Below are 20,840 nucleotides of genomic sequence, written 5' to 3'. Positions count from 1 at the left end.
ACAAATGTGATGGTAAACCTCAGGGTTGCAGTGTGTAAGTAGGTATTTTGATAAAACTGCCACTTGAGTTTGTGGTGCACATTTTTAGTTACTTGCTTTCTCGCTGAGCAGACAATAGACTTGGGAAAGAGCAGCCACCCTATTCTTTATAATAAATAAATAAATAAAACTATCCAAGTATTTTTGTCCCATTCTGTCAGCTGACCCATATCTCCTGGTACTTTATCAATGAAAATTCTACATTCAAAATCCACTGGCTGTTCATCTAGAGAATGACGTTGTTTGACCAATAGATCTTCAAACTCAGTTTTCATTCACAAATGTTGAGATGTTTAGTCCTGTTGAGTTTGTGTACCAAAGTTGGTTGAAAAGTGACTTCAACATATGTTTTGGCAGTTTTTGCTTTTAACTGAATGTCACAAATAAAACGCGACTAGCACAAAAAAAAAAAGTGTCGTTATTCAAGGATATTTTCATTCGTCAATGTCGATAAAGGGCTTCTTCGTGTGTCAGACATTTATTTCAACTGCATTCTAGCAACAGTTTGATCCAATCAGCCATTAAAAAAAAAAAAGTAGCTCACTGGATTTCACAACACACATTTCCACTCTTGTGTGAATGGTAGAAACTGAATAAGGACAACTGTGTTTAAAAAAAAAAAAGAAAAAAAAAAAGGGGTTTACTTGCACGGTACAAAAAAAAAGCATTAGTCACATTAATACAGAAATAAACCAATGGCACATTGAATTCCTAGATTTTAAAAGTGGTATTTGAGGAACTTTTGTAAAGGGAAAAGTTAAATAAATTACTACTATAAACGTTACATACAAATCTGGGGTAGTATATACAGAAAGGGGGTGAAAGGTCCCTCTCAAAAAAAAAAAAAATCTACAATTTAAAAAATAAACAAAAGTCATGTTCAACAAACACAGCAGGATATTTTACATAGTGGGAAGAGATTTTAACAATGTGCGTGCAAAGGGTGATGCGTTTGAGGGATTACGGTCATGTGACTAACATACATTTATGGGACTTCAATGCATCCCTAACAAGGGGAATTGTAGACTAACTATTCTGATGAATAGTTCTATTTATATTTAATCCATTCATTCATTATTCGGAGGACATCCTGGACTGGTCACCAGTCAATGGAGATAGACAAATGACCACTCCAAGTCACATTTAAGGAGAATATGAAGTTGATGACCTCACACAGTAAGTCCAGATTCGAACCCGGAAACTTGGGGCCACCGTGCTGCCTTCATCCTGAGGAATAGCTCCGACTAATCTGAGCAATCACGTTAAATTTTTCCTCGTGCGGATTTAAAAAAAAAAAAAAATTGAGTTTAATTCACAAATAAAGCCTTCTAAACCACACTATTTGATCTTTTGCTGAAGGTTCCACAAGGTTCCATACTAGGTCCTCTCCATTTTATCTCTTTAGGGTGATCTTGAACTTATGCCGACAGACTTTGGGGTGTGATGTCGGGGACAAATAAGTACTCACACACATTTAGGGGCGTTTTAGAGTCTTCAATTGACCTTATGTGCATGTTTGTGGGAGGAAGGAGAAGTACATGCACAAGAAGCCCGGATTCGAACCCAGAACCTTGGAACAAGGCCGCTGCACACATCCTGAGGAGTAGCTCAAATTATTTTAATAATTATTATGAGAGATGTGATATCCATTCATTTTTGCCTGTGTTGCCTTCAGGGTGTAGCATTTTTGTGGGAGTTCTGGAGTTCCATAATGCTGCTGTCTTTTTCCATCCCGTAGGATCACGTCTTTGTTTTTTATTTCCTTCTATGTCCCTTAACACGTTTGTTTATAGTGGTTAGTGTCAAGGGAAGGGAGCTTTTGTCCACTTTGTAAACACTTGCAGAGGAGATTCTGATGGGCTTTCACAGTATATCTTTCTTGAGATTGTGGTGGCAGAAAAAAAAAAAGACTAAAAATCCTTCATGAACCGTCACTGGTGGTCCCAAATTGAGATCCGGCAGCTTCTCCGTCATTCCCCCCTTGAGTTTTTTTTACAAAGTTAAATCTGGAACAAGGGGAGGGTGGCTAGGGTTAGTAAGAAGGAGAGTCGGGAAGAAATCTTCATGCCGGACAAGACGTGGAATGATTCTGTGTGGTCGGACCGCAGCCGTTTTTTTTTTTTTTCCCCTCCCACCTCTGTTTTCTTCTTTTCTACTAAAAACACTGAGATATTGCAGTTCAAGAATGCGGGCCGTCTCCCGTCTAGGCGTCCGAGAGGCAGCTCTGAACACTGTCCATCCACAGCTGAGCATTGAGGCTATCCTGGGCGCAAAAGTTGTACACTCGTTTGGTGGTCTTGAGCTGGGGAGGGGAGGGGGGGAGACAGGTGGGACGAAGTTCAGGCTTAGAAAACTTTTGATAACTTTTAGGGATTGTTTGGCGAGACTCACGTCGAAGAAGGCTTTCTCCTCAATGTTTTTGGGCGATCCCATGGTGGGCGTCCCCAGAAGGATGGACTCCACGTCGGCCAACTCAATGACGCCTTTGCACACTTTGTCCTGCCTGCTCTCGTAATACCGCAGCTGCGTTACACGAAAAAAAAACATTATCGCAAAATGGAACGGACTCATTCAGGACTACAATGATACATCTCCATTGTTAACTTCCATGTTCCAACCTGATGTTTTGTCTTGTCCAGCACAAACCATCGTGGTTTCCATGGTTTCAGTAGAGCGCCTTTCTTGAACAAAATACCTTCGAAACTTCTAGAGTGACACAGGAGCAAAATTTAAATGAGCAAGAAAGAAATCATGATGCACTTAATGCTTTACAATCTAATCAAATGTAAAGAATAATTTCCCAGTCCCAGCAAACACGTACCTGTTCTCGCTCTCGGTACTCTGGAACTGGCTGTAGAGCGTGCTGGTGCTTGGGCGGCCCGCCACCGGAGTGGAGGTGGCGCTCACCTCGCAGTCCAGGCCCAAGTTGATGGAGGAGCCCACGCCGCTCTCCTGCAGGTAGACGCCCTGGGAACGCCGCTGGTGGCTCAGGTTGGAGGACATGAGCAGCGAGCTGGAGAACGACGGCTAAAAGAGGACAAAAATGCCAGACGGGGAAACGTATTGTTACTACCTTACAATTATTGTATTTAATACGGTAAAAATCACCTTGCTCTCCAGTTTGGCCTCGTTCCTCTGAGCGGCCTTGATCTTATCCCACGTGTCCTTCCACTTTTCAGACGCCTGTCCGAGCTCCCCCTCCAGCGTCTGCAGTTCCTGCAGCAGCTTGGTGATGGCGTCGGGCAACGTTTTGCTCAGGCTGTCAAAGCACGGCCAGACGGCGCGCCGCCGCGACTTGGGCGCGCCGCTGTCGGGCTTGTCGGGCGTCTCTTCCGACGCCGCCCGATCCTGGCGTCCCCGCAGCTCCCAATCGTACGACGGCCCCTCCGAGAGCGTCTCCTCCGTGTAGTAGTCCCACACTTTCAGGTTGGAGATGAAAGTGTATGGCCGAAGCACCTGTGTAAATAGTATTACAATAATTAATGTTAAACATTTCCCAGCAAAAATAAAAAGCGTGCTAACCTCATCGTCCTCTGGGGCGAACATGTAGTTGAAAAAGACCGGCGTCTTCTTGTTAAGCCGGTCGATGTAGTCCCACACGGACTTGCAAACCTGAGGACTTCTCCTCTCACCTTTTTCCTCATAGAGGACTCCTGTGAACACCGTCAAACTTCGATCAAAAGAGAACGGAGTAAAAAAAAAAAAAAAAAAGTCACATTGTCAAGACGGTACCGAGTTCAATGCGCTCGTAGTCCGAGTCAAGCAGGAAGGTGCGGAAACGGTTGGACACATAGTGATAGGCCAGGAACTTCAGGTAGTACTGGCTGAACTCAAATTCCATGGGGAACTGTAGGTGGATCTGAGGAAGAAGGGATCAAACAATTTATCACCCAAAGTTATCTGTGCCGACATGAGCGACATCAGATATCTGAAAGACGCACTTGATGCACACAGTCGAGGAACTGCAGGAAGACGGGGGTGAACCCGCTGCTCTGGCTGCCGAGCGTCTGCGCGCCGCGCTGGCTGAACCTGTGTCCGAACGACAGCCACTCCTTCTCCACCAGCAGCCGGAAGCCATCGAACGTCCGGTAGTAGGGGTCGGACAGCAGCTGCACCAACGACACCACCTGGAGATGCAACGCCGCGTTAATCTCGCGGAGGACGCGACGAGTTTGTTCTCCACATCTCCAAACCTGAGTGGTGACGTCCCAGCCGTCCTCCAGGCTGACCATGACGGATGATCCCGTGTCCAGCAGCTCCACCACCAGGACGGACACTTGCAGCACCCTGTGCAGCTACATGCAAATACATAAATATATATTTTTTTCCCAACTTCAGAAGTTCCACTCTCAGTAGTAACTTACCAGCGCCATCCACTCCGAATCTTCCAGGCAGCGCAGGAAATTGGTGTTGGGGTCCGAGGAGGTGGAGCTGGGCACGCAGGCCTTCATGAGCTTCTTGAAGCTGTTCTTCACCTGCCGCACGTCGCACACCTCAATGGGCACCACCTCCCACTGCTGGAAGGAGTCCTGCTTCCCGCCCTGAAATAAACAACACATCAAAATCCCAATGAAACAAGACTATTGCTTCAAAAGGAAACTTCAGTAGCTCAAGGATATCTCCCACAAATGTTATATGACCTATTTAACATTTTCTGAGCTTTATAAATTCTATTTTGGTTTGCTATGACTTGCTTTACAAACAAAAACATTTAAGTGAGTGAAGGCGCTTCCATAGCAAATGAGATAGCATGTGCTTTGGCGCCATCTTGTGGTATTTACTAGAAACTACATGCATTTTGTGTGGACATCAATTAGCGACTTTTGCTCAATCAATATCAACTATATTTATAGTCAGATGTAACAAATTATTATTAATTGATTAATTAATTAATTGAGCAGTATTTTCTCAGATTTCCTCACCTTGAGCTGGGCCTTGTCCCCAATAATGTAGAGGTAAGCCCTGTGCTGGCGGAGGAACAAGGCCTCGCTGGGCCCGCCGTTGGGCTGCGGCGACTCTTTCCCAGCGAGACGCGTCCCCACGTCCGGGTTGTAGGCGCTGAGACGCCCGCTGCCTCGGATGCTCCCCCATTTCCCTGCCACACACAAACATCTGAATCACGACCTGAAAACGGAATCCTTCCGTGTGATCAGGAAACCTTTGATTTCAATCAGGCGGTTTTTCATCCATCATCTTAATAGTCATGCTGCTAGAAGATAGAAGTGAAGGAGAACGACCCAAAACCAGTTTGCTACACGTAGTTTGATGCAGCTCAAACAGAAGAATCACACACATTGAGGACGCCGGACAGTCGAGCTGCGGTGGCAGCATGCACACACACACACAGCGGCAGAGCTCAGGTCGACAAAAAAAAAAAAAGAGTCACGCAGAGACCATTAGTCCAGAGATACACAACACTACCAGGGATGACGGCAGACACACGGGCGATTCTGTTCAAGAGATTTGATTAGTTGGGAGGGGAGGCAAGGTGGGCGTGGCCTACTGTACCTCTGGTAGAGTTCCTGGCCTTGCCAGACATTTTGGGCTGAGAGAGGGAGATGACTTTGGCCCTTTGACCAAGAGCTGAGGTCAAAAAAGATAAAGACCATTGAGCCTCCGTGCGGCACAGTCGCAGGCTGGATACACACCGCGGGTTTTGATCGAATACTTATACAATGGTGCCTTGAGTTAAGGAAAAAAAACTGGGTGTGTTTGCATTTCATTACATTTATATTCAAACGAATGGAACAAATGAAAAGTCAAGGCACCACTGTGTGTCCGGTTTGTGTGCTCATTCGTATCAATTTTTTTTTTTACCAATCGTTTCTTTGACGGAATTGTGCCAATAGAAAGAAAAACAAATCGTTTGAGCCAAACAAGGTCAAATCAAACCTCAGTTACATAATGACGCATGTCACTGCATCACAAACACACACACACACGTCTTCACCTCCTCTGCTGAAGGTTCCGGGCACGTCCTCCTTGGCCCCCATCACTTGCTTCATCAGAGCGCCGATTTTTGGCTGCCGCAGCTTATCCGATGATTCTGTGAACAGAAGCCGCGGTCAGTTCGGACAGCGAGAGGCTCGTGGCGTCTCAGAGTCCGTCAGGGTCACCTGAAGCACTCATGTGGGTCGAGGTGAAGCCGCTGAGCGTGTTCCTGCCGCTGCTCTCGCTGTAAGAGGGCATGGAGCTGATGATGGCCTGCAGGTATTTCTCCTGCTCCAGACTAGTGGAATCTGCCTGGGAGGGCACTGCGAACAAAAACAGGCAGTGAATAAAGCAATTTAGCAAAAAAAACATCATCCAAGCCTTTTTTTACCTGAAGTTGGGGCATTGGGAGATTTAAAAAAGCCCACCACCCCTTTTGCGTGGAGGCCCGCCGATCGCAGGAGCACAGCTTTGGTCCGGGAGTTCCTCCAGCAAACCACGGGGAAGCGGTTCTGCCGGTAGCAGCGGCAGATTCTCTGGATGGTGGAATCCGGGATGCTCTGCGGGACGATGAGCAGGCCGGGATAGCTGCGAGGCAAGCACACGGCGGCTCAGACGTTTGCGTTCAAAAATCCCTGAAGACCCTCCGCTGTGGATTTACGTACCTCCTGCACACCGTGTACATGCGGTTGACGGTTGAAATCCGGAAGGGCTCGTTTTTGGAGCGGGTCAAGCTGTTGCTCAACGTGCCCAGGCCCATGCGCTGGTAGTCACGGCAACACGCTCGCTCCACCACGTTGCTCATGGTCTGTCTGTCTGAAGAGCGGATGGTGGAGGACAGCGTCAAGGAGCTCTGCTCCACCTCCTCCGAGACTGTGGAGCAAATCAATTTACAACAAGAAATTCTCCGAAAGAACCAAAGGTGAGTTTTACCTTACCTGATATCTCATCCTCGTCGAGTTCCGACTGTAAGCTGCTCCTGTTCTCCCAGGTAGGCGGAGAGTACTTCTTCTTCGCCACATACTGCCGGTTGATGGTCCGCTTCGCGCTTTTGACCAGGTTTTTGGAAATTGTCCTGAGACAAACAAAAACATCTTCAAATCCCTCACGAGAGGATCGTGATTTTGATCCATACGAGACTCGGTTACATACCTGAGTGACTGGTTCTTATCCTTGGTCTTGTGCTCCACCACCAGCTTGCTGCTCTGACCGACGGTGAAGGCGAACGTCCCTTGCACGTGCTGGGGGTAGCGTAGCTTGTGCATGTGCTTCCTGAAGACCTCCGCCAGGTCAGTCGCCACCTCCTCGTCGAACACGATCTTCAGCAACTACGCAAATTGTCACAGTACAGCTAAAATTGTTGACCACACAAAAGTTTGTGAACCTTCTAAAGGTTGAGGAGGCTGGATCCAAGTCCAAACCTAATAATAGAAATGACATTTGGATGGTTCAACAGTACCTGAAATGTGCACGATCGTAACTGTAAGCCCTCCTGAACAAACTGTTCCATGGGTAAAGTGACAGAGATCCTCTTCTCCTTGGTCAATGACGCGATGGGGAAGGAACGGGTCACCACCTGCTCGCCCACTGCGGGATGGGAACATTTATTTTCCACAGGTCAACTTGGACACGAGTCCTATTCGCACGTGTTCTGTGTGGATGCTCACCCAGCGGGTCGGTGGGAGTGCCCTTGAAGATGAGCCGGTAAGTGGTGAGGAAGATGGCTCCCTCCGCGGGGAGCAAGGGCGGTCCTCCCATCATGCCGGTGGCCTCCTCGCGCCCGTCGGGAATGAGGTAAACGCGCATGCCGTCCATCACCAGCTCCTCGCCTGTCAAAAGGGTCGGCCTCAGCAGCTTGGGCTTGGGGGGGAGAGAACGGAGATGGAGCGAGATGAGGTTGGATTAATGACGCTGAAGAACACACGTGAGGAGGCCAAGGGGGCTGAAAGTGGAGAAAGGGGCGGCAGAGCGGCAACCATGCATTTGACCACTTTGACCATCTTTGAAAATCCTCATGCTTGACAACCATCCGAGTGAGTTTTTTTTTTTTTTTTAACAATTTTGACTATGACAGAGCGCAGCCCCCCCCATCCCTCTCCATCACACCGACTGACGTCACCCTTCGTAACGAAGGCACGCACTTTTAGCTGAAGACAGGAGAGCAATCATCACCCAGCATGCTTTGCTCAGTTGTCCTTGCGAGTCACAAACATACCTGGCGTGACACCGCCGGTCGGAGCGGTAGGCATTGCCGGAGAGGGAAGTAGGCGGGGCTGGCCGGGCTCGCTCCGCGTGGCCTTTCTCCGGCGGGACGTAAAAATAGGAATTGGTTACCTTTTGGATCGGCGGCAGTCGTTTACTCTCGCGGTGGACCGCGTCTAACGTCTCGATGTGCATCTGAACGATATCTGCAATCCCACGAGGAGAAGTGTAAGAGCGGGAAAACGATTTCACACCTATTGTGGAGAGTCATACCCGGTATCATGGTGTGGAGAGCCTTCAGGTGCTCGTTGGTCACGCCGCTCTCATTGCAGACTTTGTCCACGAAGCGGTTGATGAAACGCACCACCGAGTTGGCCACGTCGGAGCTCTCGGCGTCCTCGAAGCCGCTCTCTGTGTCGTAACTCTCGGCCATGCTTCCCGCAATACTACCAGACGGAGCAAAATCGAAATGATCTGAAGGCTACCAGAATGATCCCCATCCTTACCTGTTGGTCACGTAGCTGTTGCTGACGCTCTCCACCTCGGCGAGCCCCGAGCTCCTGAGCAGGCGGTTCTTGCTGGTGTCCAGCGGCAGCAGCAGGTAGCTCATCCTGTTGGCGTAGTGGATGGCCTGGCTGAACACGGTGCTCTCCTCCTTCTGCACGCGCTCCGCCTGCATGTCCTTCCCGAGCGTCGGCCACAGGCGGCTCTGCTCCGACGCCAGCTCCAGTGCGCCGATTTCCCGCCCGCTTGATCCATCCTGCTGCTCCTGTAGATAAACATTTGTTAACGACGGGTCATTATGACATCTCGCTATCCTCCTCACGTTGTGGTTCTGATGCTCCCCGTCTTCCGTCTCCAGGTAAAGTGCCCTGATGTGGTTCTGCACGTCGCTGTAGAACATGGCCTCCCAGAACTGCATGTTGGTCCACACCGTGTGCTCCTGTACGCAGCTGTATGCAAACTGAGTGATGCCTGCTCCTAATTTCTGTCAGACCAACAAAGAAAATACACATGAGGCTTTCTTGTGATCAGAAGAATGTGGACTGATTGATGAACGTACTCTGCAAAAGGCCGTGACCAATGGCAGGAGAGCCGCTGCAATGCCATGTTCGTCTATATGTGAGCAGTCCTAAAGAAGAAGAGAAAAACGATGCTCGTAAAACAAATCATGGAGAAGACTCATAGCGAGGTTACATACCTGTAAGGTGCAGTTCATCATCCGGACGACATAGTCGAACTGCTGGTCATCCAGAACCGCCCGGTTCTGCAAGACGTGCTGATTGAGCTCCTGAGTCAAACACACTCGAGCTGCCCGACCCTTCAAAGCTCGGAGTACAGCTGGCATCAGCTGCAAAAGGAAAGCGCGAAAGACGTTTTGTTTTCCACAGCTTACTACTGGACGGCACAATTGCAAAAAATTCCAACAGTCCAACTTTTGTAGTTTCGAAAAAGTCTCCCGATGAATCATTCGCACCTTTTTGGCCTCCAGCATTTTGTTCTCAAAGATGTGCGTGATGCAATTCCGAACAACCTCCAGCCGGCGGGCGCTGTTGGCCATCACGTTGCTGTTCCGGTCCACCATGTCTCCTGCGGAAGCCGGCGCCACGTGTTAAGGCTCATACATCACTGTGGCACTTCAAAATGAAGCCCATTAAACACATGCTGAGCGAGCAGGAGACGTTTGAAGGCAGGAAGTGCTGATGATTAACACAGTGGCTGAGGAGCCTTTTTTTTTCCCATTAGGAGGCATTTAAGGACCATGACAAAAAAAATATATGATCCAAATCCATATGCATTTCAAACCCAGCTCACCCAACGGGGGTCCGGACGGCACCATGCTCTTGACATCTGCCTTGACTACCGGCGGCGCCGTCTGGAGCTTGGCACTGGCGTGATCGATAAAAAGCTGAACCGTCACCTCATCCAGGACGGGGAAGGGGCTCTGGTTCTGATTGCCTTTCTGGCCGTTTTCCGACGGCCGCTGGACTTTGTGCATGGTCACTGCCGGGTAGGGGTTCTCCTAGAGTGAAGATGACACATAAGTGGGTTTACGCGCAAATATAATATTTCATCTTGAGACGTACATTTTTAAATAGCTGCTCGGCCAACTCCTTGACGTGGTTCATGACTTTGTGTGGCGAGGTCTCTTCTTGTCGTATCCTCTCCACCTCATTGGCTACCAGCTGTAGGAACAAGAGCGAGTCCATGTTTTAAAAAAAAAAAAAAAAACAGCAAAAATATGGATTACATGAAACTCCTTAACACACTTCAACCTGGTTCCTTGACACCAGGTGGCCACCAGATGGCGAATGTTGAGTTTCTCAGCAAATAGTGGATAGGTTCCCAAAAATGAACAGCAAACCGCAAAAATGCAGAGTGTGTATTTATGTTGTCAACGACAATTTTTTTTAAAGGTTCTTTGGGAATAAAAACTGCTTGGTTTGACTTTTATAAAAGTAGGTGAAATCTCAATCTATCAAAGGATGGCGAGGAATTTACTGGATGGTTTAGTCGAGTCATTTCGGTTCGACTCCCAAACTCACTTCATCAAACAAATCCGTTGCTCTGTAGGGAGGGCCCCTCTCTGACACGAAGCCTGCGAACGCCATGCCGTCCAACACCTTCATGAGGAAGTCGTCTTCCGTTAGCGCTCGTTGGCCGAGGAAGGCCGCCTGCAGGAAAAAAAATAAATAAATCATCCATGTTCTTAAATCCAATTTGTGGCCTAATTTTAGATGACCGTCGTTACCTTATGGAAGCGGATAACTGGTTCCGGGTGAATGCGGATGATATGTAAACACCAGCGATAACCTTGGAAAAGCTGAGCAAACAGCCACAAGAAGATTGCCCGGATCTCCTTATCCTGAGACACACATGGCAGCCCATCGTAACAAGCACACACCACAATCAAGGCCGAAAAAAGAAAAAATCTCACCTGGATCTTGGGTGCCGAAGGTAGCGAGGACTGAGGCGGGAAGGCGTGATCGGCGACTTCCAATTCAGGATCCAAAACCTGCCAACGAGAAACACACAGATTGAACACTCATTAGGAAATGTTATCAATACTTGGAAGCGGATTTTAATAATCCCTCTTGAAAGAAAACACAACAATATCATCAACGTAAAGTCCTAAATATTTTCATCTCTCTTCCTGGACGCAGGTAAGCCCAGCTTTAGGGTTGCCTACCAACAATCTATAGCATCATGGCTCCCGGATGCATCCCCGCTCGCCAGATTCTATCTCTTCCATGAAAACTTTACAGACAAGCTTAAAAATCAAAGCTGCCTATCAGAGTACAAGATCGTCGCTTTTCCCGTTTCGTAATTATGTTTTTGTTTTGGGGATGGAAGGCCTCTTACATTAGCTTACGTTGATTATTTTTTTTTAAACAGATCACACGCACTTGTGGCGAGTTCTCAAACAAGTACAAGTTGATGATTCAGATGAAGTTTCACCATGAATTAGTGGCTTTTCATGTTGCCTAATGTTGTGTAATGACACGGTGGAGATATTGTAAATAGCTTCATGCGGTGGGAAGACATTTTTTTTTTTTTTTTTGTGTGGTTATGTCGCTCAACGACATGACCAGCACAGCGAAACATAGTCCGCCATCCTTCAAGAAAAGAAGAGGCCATAATGCTGACTCTTCAAAAATAGAATAAGCAGCTTTGCAAATTAGCATTTTGAAATGTCTCTTCACACTTCGATGAGAGAAATTTCTAAAAATTCAAACATGGACTTGAAAAAATGTAAATATTGACACAGCCGCTCAGCTATAAAACATTTTCCCGCTTCCTTTCTGTCCGTCTTGCAACCAAAACGTAGAACGAAACGCCCTTACCATGGAGAGTGCAGTCTGAGTCTGCTGGAGGAGCGGCTCGGGGAGCAAGGAGATGTGAACGCACTCGGGGATGGTGACGGTGCCACCGTCCAGGTCAGCGATGATGACATCCAACTATAAAACACAGACCCCGCCCAAAAAAATTAAATCGATATATTTCCAGTGTCGGTAGCTAGGCATGGCGCTAGCTAGCTACGTAAACAATTCTTTGTGATACCGTGACCCACCAGTTCTTGCGTCTCGGATCGGAAAAACGAGTTGACGCCGATTATAAAAGGAGTGGGAGTGCTCAGGACCTCCAGCAGTTTCCCAGGCAGGATAGGAACGTATGTGAAGCTGCGGAGACGCAAAGATGGCTCAGCGTTGGAAGACAAAACACAAGAGGAGGGATGTTAAGCGGGGGACGTACCTGTATTTGAGGGGGAACATGATAGCTAGCAATCCCCGGCAGGCGTCTGTTAGCCGCTGGTAACTGCTAGACAGGAACAGGATTTTGTGTTCCGTCAGGGCGGCACAGAACAGGTACAGCACGTTGATGATCCCTACGGGAAATCGGAGCACAATTCTCATTAGAAAAAAAGAAGGACAGCAAATCCAACGCTAAATGTGTTTTAGCATTTCATAATGACACAAAGCACAATACGTACGGTAAATAATACAGTTAGGACGGAAGAGATGCCGCCTGATAATCAGGAGCGGCTAAAACCAAACTCCCCGGAGATAAAAATCAGGAAATGATTGTGGTGTTGCGTCGTCGCCATGTTACAATTGTCCCTACCGAGCTGCCGGAACAGCTGGGCCACGCTGCTGCCGCTGACGGGTAGCGAGTCATTGATGGGAGTCTGGATAACTTGCCGGTCTCCGGCGCCTAATGTGATGGTCCGCTACGGGCAAAGAAATAAGAGCCGTTAAAAGGGGATGTGGGTGTATGTCGGAAAAGCCAAACAACAAAAGCGGGTGTCGTTTCTTAGAAAGAGCAAAGTGGGTTTGACAGAGAAGCGTGAATCAGCACAATCGAGACGGGAGAATTCCAGAAGCTTAGCAGGTACGTGACAAACAAGCCATTCCAGCAAAAAGAAGTGGAAAGGGGGTCCGCGGCAACTTCACGGTTAAGCCACCGTGTCAACGGATCTTCATGGCCGACTTGCCACTGATATGGAAAGTGTAACGCTAGGGCGGTTTGCCATTGTTGGTGTAATCACGTTAGTTGAGGCCTTGAAGTGTGACAAGGTGAAAATGTGTTCGAATAATTGAAACAGCAACAAACAAAATTATTCCTAATGGGCTAATGTATTGATAATTAAAAGGGACATTGGGGATAAATGATTTGGTCTTTGACAGACAGCCAAAGCAAAACATATCGATTAGCCTGCGGGCTTGATAACAACAGTTTGTGTGTCGAAAAATCAAAGTCAGGCACACAAGCAAGATTGAATATACGCAGAGAATGATTGGTCCTGGCATTTGTTCAGTTTGCAGATTCTAAGTGCGGTCATTTCTGAAAGAGCAAAAATGACATCACGACGCAGAAGCAGCCGTAGCCTCGACGGCGACAGGTAAGCGCTTAGCAACGCAATGATGTCATCTAACAACTGATCATGAGGCATATCGAACTGTGATTCCATCCACATTTGAGAATTTCAGCAAAAGCGAATAAAAGGAAAAATAAAATCTTGCTGCAAAATGAATTTGGCCTTTGTTTGTGATCTCATAAATTTGACAATTCTTATTCCAGAAGACAAATGGAATGAAATCATCTGGCGTGGACATTCGTTGAAATGACTCCCAGGAAAAATCCATTTGACTCTCATGGATCAAATCAACGACGACATTGGCAGTTTTATAAGCTAAAATTGATGATCAGCTGTTAATCACATATTGATGTTGCCGAGGAGGGGCGGGGGGGATGCATGGAGGGGGCCTGATTTGTGGTGAAGAAAAAAAAAAAGCTTCCAGGAGAATAAAGTCAAGCGGGCGTACCAAACTGTCCACTCTCTCCTCCTGGCCTGGCTACATAAGCACCCGGCAGAGAGAGACAAAAAAAGAGAGAGAGGCATAGAAAAAGTAACCCAAAGAAGAGCACACAGATTAGAACCAACCACGGACCTGCAAAATTAGCTCAAACTGACTCACAAAAAATTGAGCAACAACCTTAAAAATGCAAAGAAAACACAAACAGTCGAGCAGCAAACGATGGTTTTACAGTATATTCATTCATATCGTTTGTCCTCTAATTAATAAAACTCGTTAAGTCAAAGACAACCCTTAAAAGACTTCACAAAGCCACGTCATGCAATATGTTGATACATGTGCATTCCGTGCGTTAAGACTGATTACATGTGATTTGTCCATTCAGACTGCCCCCCCCCCCCCCCCCTAGGAAGCCATCTGCCATCCCATATGGTCACCTAGCAACTAGACGACAACCGGCCCGGCTGAGGTTAGAGCGCGTGCTGCGTGTTTTGTTAGCCAAACGTAAAACTTCCAGGCCATTCGTCACAATCGTGAGCGGTAACGCAGATGACCGACAACTCGCTGCCCAACACACTATGAAAAAAAAAAAAAAAAAAAAAGCTTTCACGCCATTATCCACACACAATTTGAAATGACTACGAGAATCAACATGGTGCCGGCCGGCCAGCTCTGATTGGCCGAGAGCTCGGGCGATCGACGTTACCTGGAGACAGGCCAGCAGCCAGTCACAGGCCAGGACCTGAGGAACTTGGTCTAAACTACAAACTGGGGACTCAATTATCTGTAACACAAAGGAACCAATGTACAAGTTGGGGGCGGGGTCACATTTAATCACACTTTTGAATTTGCCACAACACCAACATCAGCCTACAAAACAAAACCGAGAAAAAAAAAAAAAAAAAGCCCAAGTGCTGACACGGATGTAAGCGTGAGGAATGGTTTCGTATTTTTTGAGGTTGTCAGGCGTGCAGAAAAAAAAAAAAAAAGTCAGGCGTTACCTGGGAGCCTCCGGCGATGGGGATGATACATGTGAGTAGATTCCCGATGACCGTCTCTAAGGGGACAGTCAGGCCTTCTACGTGGACGGTGTAGACCAAGGCCAGACAGTTCTGCTCAGGGAAGGAGAAATGGGGCACGGATGTTGGTCAAAAAAATTGGTACGGCCTTAATTAACGGCACCATACCCTGAAAACATCGGTGTAGTCCAACCGAGACACCAGCACCAGACTCTTGGGGGCAAAGACCTGAGCCGGATGGATGATAGTCGGCTCCTCGTCAACCTCGTCCACGTCCCGCGTCTTCTGCAGCTTAACACAAAGGCGGTGGATGTAAAAAAAAAAAGTTCATCGATCTGACAGCGATGGAATTCTTACTTGTGGGTTGTCGTGGCCTTCCCAGAAAGTGAAGCAGGCGCAGTAGTGACGCTCTGAGTTAATGTCGGTCAAAACTGCTACGAAGAAGGAGGCGGGTTGACGCTCGGGGACCAGCTGCCAACCGCTGGGTTGGCAGAACTTCATGAAGAGAAAAGAAAAAAAAAATAAGTGGACATTTTTGTTTGTTTGTTGTGGCTACTTTCAAAAAACTAGGTCAAAATATTACGCAATCCAAATACCGTTTAACAAGCTAGTCGCATGGCAGACATTGACAAAGTGGAGTGTCCTTCCTGTTCTGACCTACGTACATCTTCAAGATGTCCACTTACCAGCTCGACGCCTTGTGGGAACGGGCTGTCCTCCCAGTCTTTCTCAGGAAACCGCTGGAGAATGCGACCTTGACCCTCGCCTTCGCCTTCCACTACAGGGAAAAGAAATGGAAGCGATACAGAGGTCAATCACTTGACATCAGTTTGTTTTCTCTCTGCTTTCAAAGAAGCCCCGCATGTTCCTACGGTCTCCTCCCTTGACATACGAGTGAGTCAGAACAGATTCAAAATTTGCATTTGGGGCGACTGGTTAATGAGGTCACGCTTGGGGTCGCCTGGCTGACGGAAGCGGCACAATGGGGGCAGAACAGGCCGACTTATGTAACCGCCACAAGCCGGTCTTTCAGCTTAGTTCCATCGGAAACCCGGCGTGCGTCGAAATACAGTAGCCGCATTCATCTGTGCCGAGGACGGACTTCAGAAACGCGTACAACAGTGTTCGGATAAATTAAGATGTTTAAAAAAAAAAAAAAAAAAAAAAGACAGAGCCAGTGGTCCAGTTAGGACAATACACAAAGTGGGCCAGCCACCAAAACACACAAGGCTAGCCTCTAGCCATTCCCTCTCCCAAGTGAACTATTAATAAGCGTATTCGCCAAGGGACGGACTGGGACTATTTTCAAAAACAATGGACGTCAACGCCAAGTAGCGGAAGTAGCAGGACCGTGCACAACGGAGCACACATGACTCCACATGAAGATGACTAATATAGTCAAACTATGACACAGGGGAAAAAAATAAATAAATAAAAGGACCAGTCATGTGATCGCTGAGCAGTAGTAGTCGAAAAGGATTGTGCGTCTCATTCTTTGGAATGTGTGCGACTTGATTTTGTTTGAAGCCAGCCCCGCGACTTCTGCTTTCAAAAGCTTCAAAACCACAGTGACATGGCGACAATAGGCAGTTGCCATGGCGACTCTCTTGAGGGCTGCGTCTGAAATAGGATAAAAATGTCAATTCTCTCACTTATATATAAATAAGCATGAATGGGTTTTGGTTTCCTTAAAACAACACCTTTGTGACACTTGATTAGCATCTTTTGTGAGATAGCGGCAAACCTCAATGAAGACCTGAGGCACAGCGAGGAGAGCATTTCAAAACCGTTCCATCTGACAACATTGTCACCCAGGAGACAATGTCGACCATGTTCTTTGTGCAAAAAGCACTTCAGCACATCCTTCCTGCAAAATGAGCCCTCCCCCTCCTCCCCCCCTCCTTTTCTCCGCCAAAACAAAAAAGGCCTTCCAGGAGAGGAAACATATCAACAAGGGAGCGAGCACTAGACATACTAAAAATTGCAAAGGTTATTTGCGTTCACGCCGCTTGCTCATTCATGGCTTTGGAAAATCGGGCCAAATATGTCCCTTAGTGTAATTCTATTTGGCCCGCAAAGACAAATTGATCAAACAGACTGATTATTAATAACGTGGCGCTCTGAGAACGTCCTTGCATTGGAATGGAGGATGCTTCTAAGTGGCGAATGATTTAGATAAGCGCTGATTCAAACTGAACGCCAGGAATGATTCCATTACAGTACAATAAAGTCCAACTCGAATCCGTTCAACAAGGTCTGATTCATTTACTCAGACGCCGGTCTCAGATTTGATTAGAACCCCCCCCATGTAGGGGAAAGGGACAAATTTGATGCGCAGAATAATACATCGGAACTTTGACCCTAATTAGAACCGAGTTGCCTGACAGAATTGCAGAATTTTTCATCAGGCAATTTAGTTTGACTGCATGCCTCGACGCTGACTCCCCCGGTGCATCATGCACTGGGTGGATTCGAATGAACAGGAGGGGCTTTTCTTTTTTAACCAATACCATAAGGTTGGCCGGATCACAACCCGACAACACCGCCCCCACCTATCTTCAGATCTAAAACTGCCCTAGACGTGGCAAATACCTCCCTTGGGGACTCAAACGATTGCTCCCTTGAGCGCCAGAAAACTTAACCAGATCCTGACTCAGCCTTTGTCTGAAAAGGACTTGAAGAAATTCTTGACATTCTAGGAAAGCCATCAACACCAAAGAGGGGAGGAGGGAGGGGGGGGCATCCCCAACACACCCCCATTCGGGCATAATTACAGCCTAGCATATTTTTAGGATCCTCACAACTTTGGTGGACACATGTTGAGTGCCATAGTTTATCCAACAAGGGGAAAAAAAAAAGCGATACTTTAGTGTTTCATCAACGCTTTATCGGAAATACCGAGGCCTTCCTGGTCAGTCATGGCAAACCCGCAGCCTGAAGTGGGGTTGACGTTACCGCGGCAACCGAGCAAACACAAAGCCCGTTCGAGGAGCCGACGGGTGAGCGGCCAACACACACAAGTGTCGAGTGTGTCCCTCTTCCCCCCCCCCCCACCCCCCCCCCTTGCTATGAAAGGCAGATTGTGGGGGTTATTTCAGGAGGGCTTGGAAGGCGGCAGTCCTGCTCTGGAGGCAATAGAGGAAGTGGCTGCCCACAGGCAGGCAGCGTTGGCAGCATCGGAAGCCTCGTCTTACATCCCACACCGTCGCGGTATCTGAGCTGGAGATCAAACGCTATGAAAATTTAATGGCAAGAAGATAATGGCCTAAATGATCGCTGTTATTGATGTCATGAGATTGCTCCTAAAAAAATGAAAATAATAGAAGAATGTAAAATGGGAGGCTAACTGGTTAATAAATCGGCACAAATACACAAAAATCGAGAATTGGGAAAACAATTTTTTTTTAAAATATTGTAAAAATCCATCATCTTAATTAAATTGAGAATTTGCCCCGTATTGTAGCTCTGTGCATGTTATTTCACGCACGTGAGCATGACCTAAATTCGTCACGTTTACACTAACCTATCAATAATACAACAAATCTGCATCCAGATTCTCCCGCAAAACAAAACGACAAGCACAAAGCTAAGCTAAATAAATAAAACATAGTTTTCGCCCAGTTTCCTGTTTGGGTCTCAGACGGCACGCGCGATTGGCTGCCGGCTCTGCGGCCTCCTCTGTCAAAACACAATGGTGCTTCTCCAGGGACCCCTGGAGAACCACACCCGGGACACTAACGTCCACGCAAGCACCATCTTGGCTCAAAATAATATCCACGGTTAACATTTTGGCACGGCTAGCGTCGATCACGTGAGCGTGGCGATGACGCAAGCCTGACTACCTGTCACTGCCCCGGCTTGTCGCCGAGTGACACACACATATAAACACACACGCCGGGGCAGGCAGGATGCATGAAATATTTAGACTCCAGAGGAAAAGCGGAATTCCTGGTATTCTTATAATCGAGGACTGGTTCATTCTAGGTTTGATGCTATTTTGACACACAGAGAACCAAACGTTACTTTGGCCCGCTTGTAAATACAAATCAATCGGATCATCATTTGGTAATGATAAACATTTTAAACCTTAAATAAATACCAAATTGCAATCCTGAAAGACATCAATAACATAAAACTCATCTAAAAATATCCAATAGGTTGCCTCTGGATATATTATTTTTAAAATCCACAGATCACAAATGACACTTTGGCTGTGATCAGCTGCGTCACCTTGAGGTGTTTACTGCTGAGATTTTTCTCCAGCGTCAACCTCACAAGGAGCTTTCACTGCCCGTCTACTCTGCAGGAATCGATCGTGGGGATCATCTCGGGAAGTGTTTGGTTTTCCGAGGAAAGGCTGTTGCGATTCATTAAAACCCGAGCATGTCTGGCTTCCAGATGATTTTAAATGGCTTCGCTGTCGGACGTAGCGATACGAGCTCGCTTGAACAGGAAGGGGAGTTTCTGCAGAGTTCGCATTGTCCACGTAATGACATCCTGCAGTCGACTAAACTTCACGGCGAAAGATTCTAAAAAAGTGCATCCAGGCTAGCCGAAAACGGCGCTGTAAAGATTTGAGCTTTGAGTACGGAGCTTGCAATTTGCCTACTGTGAATAAATCATAGGCTGGATTGTACCACGTTGCAAACTGAATGCTTGCAGTGGATAGGCGGGTTGAATATTTCATGATTAAACGAGCCATTCTACTGCAAGGATCTAGGCCAGACCTCTGGGTAAAAAAGGGGGAGGGGGGGTCAGATAACGGTCCAAACAAGGTCCCCAACAACACAAGGGAGCAGAGCAGGGAGGATGGTGGTGGCGGGTGGGGCAAATCCATCTGGGTTAATCCACACAAAACACACAACAATCAGCCACGGAGCCGAGGGGAAAAACATCGATTTGCAGTTTGCACAAATCTGAGCTTTTCGAGTTGGGCTACGGTGCTTGGAGGAGAAGCAACCAAAATAACTAATAATTCAATTCAAACGAAAATGCAATAGTTTGGCACAATGCAAAAAAAAATGCATTAAAACAGGTGAATCAAATCGTTTTGGGTCGCAGCCGAACCAACAGTCAGATCCCGGCTAACATTAGCTACTACTTAGCTTTAAGTTTACTGTCAACATTAGCAAAGAGCTTCAGGTTGAAACTGTGCAAAAGGTTAACAGCGAGGCGTTTGGAAAAGAATTTTAAACATGCAAAACTGCCAAAGTGAAACTGTCAGGCTGGCTAGGAACTAAGCACACTAATCCCGAGGAGCCAGTGAGTCCTCGGTGTAAAGTAGACGCCTAAGGCCGGACGACAGCTATCGAAGCCAGCGAGCTGTAATTGGCGGTACGGCCCATCCCCGCCTACTAGTTCCCCGAAGCTAATAATAGGCCGCTGATGCTAGGCGGCTAACAGCAGCGCCCACCTCGCTTGTCGAGGTCGTAACCGACCACCACAAAGTAGTCGGCGAGCCGGGCCATGGCGGGCGTTCACGGCGACGGGTCTCTCGCGTTTATTCCTCTTCTTTCGGCGCCGTCAATAGTCCATTTACGTCCTGCCGGCGACGGCCACATCGCTGGCAACGGTAGCATCCTTCCAGCTGTACCCCGCCGCCATACTGTCAGTCTGCCTTCCCTGACAGCCGTGAGTCGTGAGTCTGCGCAGTAGGGACTTTCAGGGAGTGGCCGCATAATTGATTTAGAAAACATTTTAATCACAATTTTAACACTTTTTTTAGCATTTCTTTGGAAACTTTTGCCAAAATATCTCAAGGATAGTCTGGTTATAAACTATATTTTGTCTTTCTGAAATTAGCCTGTTTTAGGGGGTTGCCACTATCCCATGA

The 20,840-nt window shown here is 47.3% G+C and overlaps 1 protein-coding gene across 7 annotated transcripts; it reads right to left on the bottom strand.

The window, feature by feature from the left end:
• Positions 1-498: 498 nt before the first annotated feature.
• Positions 499-20,651, bottom strand: sbf1 (SET binding factor 1). Of its 7 annotated transcripts, none has more exons than XM_068649578.1 (43): positions 20,421-20,651; positions 15,694-15,785; positions 15,365-15,502; positions 15,176-15,298; positions 14,990-15,100; positions 14,695-14,772; positions 13,998-14,027; positions 12,796-12,901; positions 12,427-12,559; positions 12,245-12,353; positions 12,018-12,131; positions 11,111-11,188; positions 10,925-11,038; positions 10,719-10,847; positions 10,260-10,358; positions 9,988-10,195; positions 9,650-9,762; positions 9,374-9,523; positions 9,236-9,304; positions 8,999-9,160; positions 8,679-8,938; positions 8,446-8,618; positions 8,305-8,378; positions 7,638-7,830; positions 7,430-7,557; positions 7,123-7,298; positions 6,909-7,045; positions 6,636-6,843; positions 6,362-6,558; positions 6,156-6,293; positions 5,990-6,085; positions 5,548-5,622; positions 4,962-5,134; positions 4,404-4,580; positions 4,233-4,334; positions 3,981-4,166; positions 3,772-3,898; positions 3,562-3,692; positions 3,148-3,495; positions 2,861-3,066; positions 2,658-2,745; positions 2,431-2,562; positions 499-2,341 (listed from the first exon to the last, which is right to left on the bottom strand). In XM_068649578.1, the coding sequence occupies exons 1-43, from the start codon at positions 20,473-20,475 to the stop codon at positions 2,243-2,245; spliced, it is 5,835 nt and encodes a 1,944-aa protein (XP_068505679.1). In that variant the 5' UTR covers positions 20,476-20,651; the 3' UTR covers positions 499-2,242. The 7 variants fall into 7 exon arrangements, with proteins under 7 accessions (XP_068505679.1, XP_068505680.1, XP_049617098.1 ...); XM_068649579.1 differs by having other exon boundaries at positions 8,679-8,941; positions 15,176-15,292; XM_049761141.2 differs by having other exon boundaries at positions 8,679-8,941; positions 20,421-20,650.
• Positions 20,652-20,840: the final 189 nt, after the last annotated feature.

The sequence above is a fragment of the Syngnathus scovelli genome, chromosome 22 (genome assembly GCF_024217435.2).
Source record: "Syngnathus scovelli strain Florida chromosome 22, RoL_Ssco_1.2, whole genome shotgun sequence".
NCBI lineage: Eukaryota > Metazoa > Chordata > Actinopteri > Syngnathiformes > Syngnathidae > Syngnathus > Syngnathus scovelli.
Note: the sequence above shows the minus strand (reverse complement) of the source record. Positions and strands in the feature narration are given on the sequence as shown.